At 39.7% G+C, this 9766-nt stretch overlaps 1 protein-coding gene and 1 long non-coding RNA gene across 2 annotated transcripts; both read right to left on the reverse strand.

Annotated features, from left to right (window-relative positions):
- Window positions 1-2857: 2857 nt before the first annotated feature.
- Window positions 2858-3597, reverse strand: LOC123412503 (leaf-specific thionin-like). The gene is made up of 3 exons (XM_045105456.1): window positions 3345-3597; window positions 3196-3264; window positions 2858-3105 (listed from the first exon to the last, which is right to left on the reverse strand). The coding sequence occupies exons 1-3, from the start codon at window positions 3577-3579 to the stop codon at window positions 3005-3007; spliced, it is 405 nt and encodes a 134-aa protein (XP_044961391.1). The 5' UTR covers window positions 3580-3597; the 3' UTR covers window positions 2858-3004.
- A 4907-nt stretch (window positions 3598-8504) lies between these two features.
- On the reverse strand, window positions 8505-9187 carry LOC123413644. Its single transcript, XR_006613786.1, has 3 exons — window positions 8939-9187; window positions 8791-8859; window positions 8505-8700 (listed from the first exon to the last, which is right to left on the reverse strand). It is a non-coding gene; the product is annotated as an uncharacterized LOC123413644 (long non-coding RNA).
- Window positions 9188-9766: the final 579 nt, after the last annotated feature.

Consider the following 9766-nt stretch of genomic DNA (forward strand, 5'->3'; position numbering starts at 1 on the left):
GGCTACTCATAAAATTGTCAATATAAGCGTGAGTGTCGTGGACGGCATTTCCGTATGGAGACGGAATGATTCCACGATAGTGTATTGTTGTGGTGTTAGTGGACTCGTGTGCGAGAAATCAAGTTGTCAAAACTAATTTCAAAAAGCAAGTTTGTCTAGCCACGAGTCAAATGCTGGCTTCCCGCATGAAACCCCACAATACCTTTTGATACCTTGCATGAGTAGTTAGTTCTCCTAAAGTCTTGCTGAGTACCTTCGTACTCATGTTTGCTTAATAAATGTTGCAGAGGTTGCTAATGACCCTCATGGAGGGTTCTTCGTAGACATCGACGACGACGAGTAGCTGGTGTCCCAGCTACGATCTGGCCCTACGTCGGCTCTGTAGTATAGTCAGGCCACGTGCCTACTAGTTTCCCTGTCTGTACCCAGACAGTTTATAACTCTTCCGCTGGCTTGTATTGTATGACTGCTATTATGGGTCGTGAGACCCTTAATGTGTAATAATATGTGTGTGGCTCTTCCGAGCCTCTTAAATAAAGCTTGTATGGTTATGGTTATGTTGTGATGCCATCAATGTATCTATACATATCGGTATGCCATGCGTACGTGTGTCTTACTTGATATGTATGGGGTTCGAATACCTAGTCGTGAACTTTAGTAGCACTCCTTACAAGGAAATGCCCCTTTGTGATCCAACGAGCCTTGGTAGTTCGCTACTGCTCCGGACACATTGGTTGACCGGCATGTGTCCTTCTTAGCTGTTGTGTCTGTCCCCTTTGGGGAAATGTCGCGCGACGTAATGGAGTCCTTGTAGCTTGCTACGACTCGTCTACGTTCGTTGATGACCGACACCTACTTTGTTGGGTCATGTATGCCTGTCCTTGTGCGGAACTGCCACTTTGGTTTATGACTAGACATGTCGATCCGGGTTCTTTGACATTGGATTGCTAGCGACACTATCGCATACGTGAGTCAAAAGACGCAAACGGTCCCGGCTAAGGTAAGGCTGCAGCCGTGGAGTTAACCGTGCGTGAGACCACAAAGGGATGCGATGTGTTACAGGCTGGATTCCTATGGCTTAGGATCGGGGTCCCGACAATACATACATACATACGCATCTAATGCATCATTTATTTTTATTTTTTTTCTCTCAAAACTCTCATCTCCCTCTCTGTCAACACACAACAGAGAAACAACTCTCTGCTAACTCAACATAGGAGAACCAAATGTTCCATCCTTCCTACGGGAGTCTACCGTCGACGGATCGGGGTCCCGTTTGCCGGAACGGAACCGGGGCGGCGAGGAGAACGACATGGTGGGAGGAGCCCGAGGAGGGGCTCACCGACGTTGACGGGAGGGGCCGGTGAAGCCGTAGTTCGCGGGAAGGACGGGGTTGACGGCGGTGATGACACGGTGGTGGTGATGCCGGTGAGGACGGTCGGTCGTGCCGGCGAGGAGGAGCCGGCCGGAGGTTCACCGAGAGGGGCCCCGGTGAGGAGGGCCCCCGGGATGGAGCCGCCGACGGGGAGGGGCTCGGCCGGGGGGGCTCCTAGGGTCGGTCTCCAGGGGGGGTGGTGCCGCGGTGGGAGAACAAGGGGCCTCGGCCGGCGGGAGATCTGGGGGCCGCCGGCGGGAGGGACCCGACGGGAGGGGGAGGAGGTGGAGAGGAGGGGCACGGGTGAGAGGGAGCTGCTGACGGGGGGGCTCGCCGGCCAGGGAGGAGGAGGCCGTGGGGGGGGGGGCGACGGGGGAGCTCGCCGACGGGAGAAGGCTCGCCGGCCAGGGGAGGAACTGGATCTGAGGGGGGGCGAAGGGAGGAGAGGAGGGCTCGTGGGGGGTGGGTGTGGGGGATCTGGCGTGGGGTGGGGGGCTCTCGTGGGCAGGGAGTTACGGGAGAGAGAGAGGTGGGGGGCTGCGTCGGTGGGGGTGGGGCCCCCCACGAGGGGGAGGCTGGCGGCGCTCGGTGGGAGGGGAGGGAGCGAGAGGGGCTCCCTCGCCAGGGGGAGGCGCTAGGGTTTGAGGGATGGGGTGGCCGGCTGGGCCTTTGGCCCAGTTGGGCCGGTTGGTTTTTCCTTTTTCCTTTTATTTATTTATTTATTTATTTTACCTATTTGATTTTTCTTTTTAAATACTTTTCTTATACTTTCTTTTACAATTTATTATACATACTTCTAATTCTTTCTTTTATTTATTTATTTTCATTTACTATATTTCCTTTATTCATCTTATTCAATATCCACATTTAAATATATAGTGTTTAAGGATAATCCCTAAAGTGCCCGATTCGATATTATAATCCGTTAGGGAATTTTTTTTGATAACTCCCCGACGTTTTTATTTCAACAACACGAAAAATCTTTTCTCGTCTGACTTTATTTTAATGCTTCGAATTTGATTCGGTTTCAACCAACACGAGATCATTGATATCACTTCCGATGACGTGGCATCATTAGCGCGGGATCAGTGTCGCTTAATTACAATCATTACTATAGCAAAACTCGAGGATGTCACACCATATTAGGGCATCGTGTCAAAATTTAGCATCATTAGCCTAGTAAATATTTCTCAGCTAATTTCCAAAGTGTTTGTCCAGAAAGGAACTTTTTGAAGGAGGTACTGTCTAGACATGTCCTAATGATTTCAAATTTTGATATGACCTTCTGATGCTCAAATAATAACACTCCTCCAAATGATTTGAAATATGAATGACGAGGTCGTGCAGTCGCACTGGTTGATGACTAGTAATATAAATGGAAAAGGAGATAATAATTAAATTATCATTTACCACACAACCACACATTATAATAATACATCACATTATATTGGATATGACATACGATTTCTTACAAAACGATGAGCACATTAATTATCAATAATATCGCATCACCGAGACACTTACAAGCAGAAATAAATTGACACACTGGATTGAACATGTTATCCAGTTATTCAATATAACATTGACACTCCCGTATATTCAACATGAAATGTCGACTGTCACACTTTCTTAAGCAAGGACTTCGCCAAATTCATAATCCTTAGTGCAGAGATGGTAGCATCCAGTTTTGCAATGATCTTTGACATCGTTCACTTCTTGACTCGCAACAACTGAATGGAGAATTGTTTCCATTAGAAACAATCACTAACTCAAAGTGAATAATAATATGCAACGAATGGTCCATAACGTCTTTAGCTTACCAGAGTTGATGTTCCCGCACAATGAGGACATGCATCCCAACTTGCAGAACTCAATGGATTTTGCTTCGTCTATAAAACAAATATGTATGTAAATGGAAATTTTTACTCATGATATGAACGATAACGAGAAGGATGGATTCAGAATTTACCTGCGTCCGTGACAAGGTTGAAGCGGTCACATGGAGGCACACATTTTTCCAAAATCTTGCAACCACATAAACTTGCACATGTAGGCCGAGAGGAACCGGTGACACGACATACATTATAGCAGTTTCTTGTCGTGGTGGAACAACAACAGCTCTTGGCCTCTATATGGGTCTGTTGAAGGACTAGTCCTAGCATGAGCACTCCAATAATGATACTCTTAAGACTTATGGATTCCATATTCACCTTGTATGTATTTATCAGAAAACCAACTGATGAATCTAGTCTCGGATGCTCTCTATTTATAGGAAGTATTCCATGGTGACACCAGACATGCCACATTGCACGAAGGTATTGAATGAACAATTCTTTATTTTTGTGGTCTGGTTTTACATCCAGCACACAAACACGAATAATTAAATAGTAATGGCGGTGCAGGCATCTCATATAGACGTGCAATTATTGTCAATAACATTGTTTACGACCTTAATGCATGCCTGTCACACTCATACACAAACACGAATGGCCTAGAGGAAAGAGTGATCATGTCACAACACTTATTATAATGCATGACCTAGTGTACATGTTGGATCAATAAGTAGATTAAAGAAGCTTTATGATTATCTTCTATCCTTGATTCGTGAGATTCATAATGAATAGAATCAATGCACAAGTTTGATTGAATCTGGGATGACTACTGGTATATGTTCCATGTAGAGTACTTCACCTAAAACTTGGTGTACTCTAGATAATTTTTATGATTCTACCACTGACTCAAATTTTATTATTATTTATGTTAACTTCAACTGACTTATCGACACATATGATTGCACATATTTAAAACAGCATGATCAAATAAAACAAGTTTTTCTCATTAACTGTATTTTTCGAACATACCCATCCATGTATGCACGAGAAATTATGAGTCGGATTTGTGTGACCTGTGCAACATACTACCAATTAGTCTGTTATTTCATTTGGGTTGTTGGGTTCGTTTAGGACCAACTCTTATATAGCATCGTAACAACATAGAGATAAACATTACCTAACGATCGTCCGATGATATTTGATTTGTTAAGCACCACTTGTTTGTTGTACTACATACGCGTATGAAAGGGGTCGTCTAACAACCGCACATGCATGCTTAGGTGTTGGGGCCAATAAATTGTGTGCTTAGATAATAAAAAATACTAATAAAAAATTGAGAGCCAAGAAATTACACATAGTCACATAGATCATTCTGTCGTACGTTATTATCGCGTACATCATCACCAACATGTATACAATAAACAAAAAATATAACGATAATAGACCCAAGATGCCTAACCTTTTCTATCGTGAACACCAAATGGTTTCATATAATACTCTCTCTAGTACATATCAATTACTGAAGTTGTACTAAAGCTGCAATGATTAATATGAATTAGAAGGATAGAAATTTGAGCACAAGAAAATATCAGTTGTCCCAAAAGTTACAACATACCTAAATATATTAACATTATAACAACATTGTAATTATCCAAAAATATTTTGCATGTAACATCTTGTACATATATGGATGTAGGCAAAGCTCTAAATGGTTCTAATCAAATCCATATTGCAATGTGTTGGTATTTTGTAACTAGTCATGGACACGTTGTCCATGTTTTCTTTATTTTCCTTTAGATGGGATAGAACATCTTCCTCTTTAATAGTTCTCTATGAAAGCCCAAGAGCCTACAAATCCCCCTCCTTTATTGCGATCACATTGCCAAGTCACCATCCATGGATGCCCGAGTATCCATCAATCAAGAGTTTATTTCTTTGTAGTAATCAAGAATCGGTGTTAATTGAATTCAATGGTGCGGCTTGCGAGGCATCTCCTCTTCTCTTTTTTCTATTCTTTGATTACCTTAGTGGCCTCTTGATGTTCGAAACAACTTGCAAAGAATATTTGAATTGGTGGGATTCCCTATATGCAACCTAGATGGGACTATAGCTGCGAAATTCAATGAGTCCCTTGTGTTTCTTTTTATCAGGGTATACGTCCTACACTTCTGATAGTATCAATGAAATCATGTCTTGTAATCAAAAACATGTCATGTATCACTTGGTCACTCGAGCATTAATTTGGCATCCCTCATGGGGGCTCGTGTATTCGAGTACCACGCAAGCGATTTTTTTTCAGGCACGCGCATCTATATTTAAAATTATAGCGTGACGGTAGAACCAAGTGGAACGATGCGTACGTACGTATTTATTTTTATAGTAGGTATAGATGTTTTATTCCACTAACTTATTGACACATATACCACTCCATATATTCAAAACTACATGATTGAACATAACAAGTTTCCGTTCATTAATTGTATATTTCTAGCATCCCCATCAATGTACGCGTGAAAAAACATGAATCAGATTGGTGTGACCTCTTTGGCATACTACCAATTAATCTATTACTACATTTGGGTGTTGAGTTAGTTTAGGACCATCTCTTGTATAGCGTCGTAACATGATAGACATATAGTACCTACCGATCGCAGGATGACATTTCATTTATTAACCAACACTTGTTTGTTGTACTACATACGTGCATGTAAGGGGCCGGCTAGCAACCACCCATGTATGGTTAGGTGATGGGGAAAATTATTTACGACCTTACCATATTGAAAATAATAATGAAAAAATGCGACATACAATAACGTACACTTAGACACATAGATTATTCTCGCGTACATAAAACCAAAACAATATTAATGTGTACATCATCAACAACATCTAAACAAAGAACAAATAATCTAAGCATAAGACAACCAAGATGCTTAACCTTTTCTATGGTGATAACCAAAATGTTTCGGATCAATTATTAACACTGACTCATGTCACTCTTTCAGTCGATACCTTATGTTTTCTTATCTTTTTAGTCGATTTTTGTTTTGATGCTTTTCATGGTATAAATTTTATATTTATCACTCGATCTCATTTGTACCATTGCCTGTTAATGACTATCTGCTGAAAGGAAAGCCAAAAATTCAGTAATGCTTTCTGTTTATTACGAGGTGAGTTACTATTTCATTTTTACGTATGTAACTTAGGCCTATATTTTGAACTGTGTTATATATTTTGATGCTTCTCATGGTACTCTGATGATCTTGTTAGTTTGTAAATATGCTTCACATGACTTAATAAAAATCTATCGCTTTTGGAATAAGTAGTTACAAATAGCTACGACTTCCCGTTAGTGACTAGTTCATGCATTTTAAATGCGTTTATGAGAAGGAGGGTTCATATGTGAGGATGATGTGGCACAAATAGTCAACCCTGTTACAGTTGAAAGTTAATTGGGATGGATTTAATGACTAGCGGGGTCATATGTGAGTCTAAGAAATTAAAAAAAATAGGAACACAATATTACATTTCAGAAAATGTTATAAAATTTGAAAATTCCAATGAATCTGTTTATGGCATTTCAGAAAATCATAGAAAGTAAAACGTAACTCACATGAAATTAAATTATATATGAAGAATTAACATAATATTCCAATGAATCTGTTTATGGCATTTTCATGCATGTTAGAACAACGTGTGTCCTCTTTTTAGGACATTCAAATAAATGACATTTAAATAATCACATATGGTGTTTGACTTTGAAACTTTGGATCGGACCAACTTCATTTAATCTTGTTGCTTGATGCATTAGCGCAAACAACATCATATTGCCATGTCATGTTCACACATCGTAGTGTTGCATTTCCGTGATGTAAATTTTGTTATTTTTCTGTTTGCCGGTGTTGTTCCCTGTTGGTAGATGATGGTTCCGACGTTGTGATTGTTGACACTACTGAAGACTCATGGTAATCTTCGGAACTGTCAAGCAAGCAACACCCTTGAACATTTCGATACAATCCCACTGTCTCACTCTTGCTCTCATTTCAATGCATTAGGACAACATGATTCAACTGTTGGTTATTTACATTTTTGCAGAGATAGACGTTGTTTAGTTTATGTTTTCATATTGATATTGACATCGAAGGATTAGCTTGGTAACCCAGATAGTGGTGTGGCTCCTTTGGTTGGGCCGTTGTAGCTTTCCAGGCTCTTCCATCCATTTATAGTAGATTTCTGTACCCACACATGTAACTTCTGCTTGATGTTTGTATCGTCCGAATGTTGGGGCATGTGACCCCCTGCTTGTAACATTATACTACATTGGCTCTTCGGAGCCTTGTAAATATATATTTTGTTGTACAGTTATGTTATGATTTCATGTTGTATCTACACATATCTTGCATATTGCGTGTATATTTAAAATGAATTGGTATGTGTCGAAATTAGCTCTATAATAAAATGCCTCCTTTTGCTTCCATGTAGTGGAATTTAGTTGAACTATCTTTTCTGTGGCTCTATGGCATGGAATCTTGGGAAGATCATCTCTTCCTAGTCTCCAAAAGTGACTTGTCATTCTCAAATGCATCCCAATATCATGTCATTTCCATCTTATCCCATAGCCAAATTCTTTTTGATGGTAATATTCCTTTTTTTAATAAAGGAATAAATCCAATTTGCTCTTAGTTTTGAAGCAAACTATATTTTTGTCTCTCCCACATTCCCAAATAACTCTCATAAATTGTTTGGATCATATATTCATCACGTATGTCAAAATATTTCCTTGTCTAGTTCAAAAATAATACAAAGATATGCCTTTTCCTATACTGCCATGAATAACACTTTGTGAAGGAAGTGTCATTTCTACATTCGTGTTTTCCGTCAAAAATTTGGTGGACTCTTTCCTATCCATATTACGGCAGCATGTCAAAATTCAGCATCATTTGCCTATTAAATATTTCTCAGCTAATTTCCAAAGTGTCTCTCGAGAAAGGAACTTTGTGAAGGAGGTACTGTCTAGGCATATCCTAAAGATTTCAAAAAATTTTATGACCTTCTGATGCTCAAATAATAACACTCCTCCAAATGATTTGAAACATGAATGACGAGGTCGTCCAGTCGCACTGGTTGATGACTAGTAATATAAATGGAAAAGGAGAAAATATTTTAATTATGATTTACCACACAACCACACATTATAATAATACAACACATTATATTGGATATGACATACGTTTCTTACAAAACGATGAGCACATTATCAATAATATCGCATCACCGAGACACTTACAAGAAGAAATAAATTGACACACTGGATTGAACATGTTATCCAGTTATTCAATATAACATTGACACTCCCGTATATTCAACATGAAATGTCGACTGTCACACTTTCTTAAGGAAGGACTTCGCCAAATTCATAATCCTTAGTGTAGAGATGGTAGCATCCAGTTTTGCAATGATCTTTGACATCGTTCACTTCTTCACTCGCAACAACTAAGTGGAGAATTGTTTCCATTAGAAACAATCACTAACTCGAAGTGAATAATAATATGCAACGAATGGCCCATAATGTATTTCGCTTACCAGCGTTGATGTTCTCGCACAATGAGGACATGCATTCCAACTTGCAGTACTCAATGGATTTTGCGCCGTCTATAAAAGAAATATGTATGTAAATGGAATTTTTACTCAAGATATGAACGATAACGAGAAGCATGGATTCAGAATTTACCTCCGTCTGTGACAAGGTTCAAGCGGTTACATGAAGGCACACATTTTTCCAAAATCTTGCAACCACATAAGCTTGCACACGTAGGCCGAGAGGAACCCGTGACACGACATACATTATAGCAGTTTCTTGTCGTGGTGGAACAACAACAACTCTTGGCCTCTATATGGGTCTGTTGAAGGACTAGTCCTAGCATGAGTACTCCAATAATGATACTCTTAAGACTTATGGTTTCCATATTCACCTTGTATGTATTTATCAGAAAACCAACTGATGAATCTAGTCTAGGATGATCTCTATTTATAGGAAGTATTCCATGGTGACACCAGACATGCCACATTGCCCGAAGGTATTGAATGAACAATTATTTATTATTGTGGTCTGGTTTTACTTCCAGCACACAAACATGAATAGTTAACTAGTAATGGCAGTGCAGGCATCTCATATGGACGTGCAATTATTGTCATTAACATTGTTTACGACCTTAATGCATGTCAGTCACACTCATACACCAGGCTGGCCTAGAGGAAAGAGTGATCACGTCACTAAACTTATTATAATGCATGACCTATCGTACATGTTGGATCAATAAGTAGATTAAAGAAGCTTTGTGCTTATCTTCTATCCTTGATTCATGAGATTCATAATGAATACAATCAATGCACAAGTTTGATTGAATCTGGGATGACTACTAGTATATGTTCCATGTAGAGTACTTCACCTAAAACTTGGTGTACTCTAGATAACTTTTATGATTCTACCATCGACTCAAATTTGATTATTATTTATGTAATATTCAACCGACTTATCGACACATATGACTGCACATAT

This window comes from Hordeum vulgare, chromosome 7H (assembly GCF_904849725.1).
Source record: "Hordeum vulgare subsp. vulgare chromosome 7H, MorexV3_pseudomolecules_assembly, whole genome shotgun sequence".
NCBI classification, from domain to species: domain Eukaryota; kingdom Viridiplantae; phylum Streptophyta; class Magnoliopsida; order Poales; family Poaceae; genus Hordeum; species Hordeum vulgare.

Bases quoted from the DNA above. Each gene is read 5' to 3' on its own strand.
- LOC123412503 (XM_045105456.1), bottom strand. From the start codon at position 3,579: ATGGAATCCATAAGTCTTAAGAGTATCATTATTGGAGTGCTCATGCTA. The intron at 3,265-3,344 runs GTAAATTCTGAA...TTTGTTTTATAG, and splicing joins CAACCTTGTCACGGACGCAG to ACGAAGCAAAATCCATTGAG. The intron at 3,106-3,195 runs GTAAGCTAAAGA...TTCTCCATTCAG, and splicing joins GTGCGGGAACATCAACTCTG to TTGTTGCGAGTCAAGAAGTG.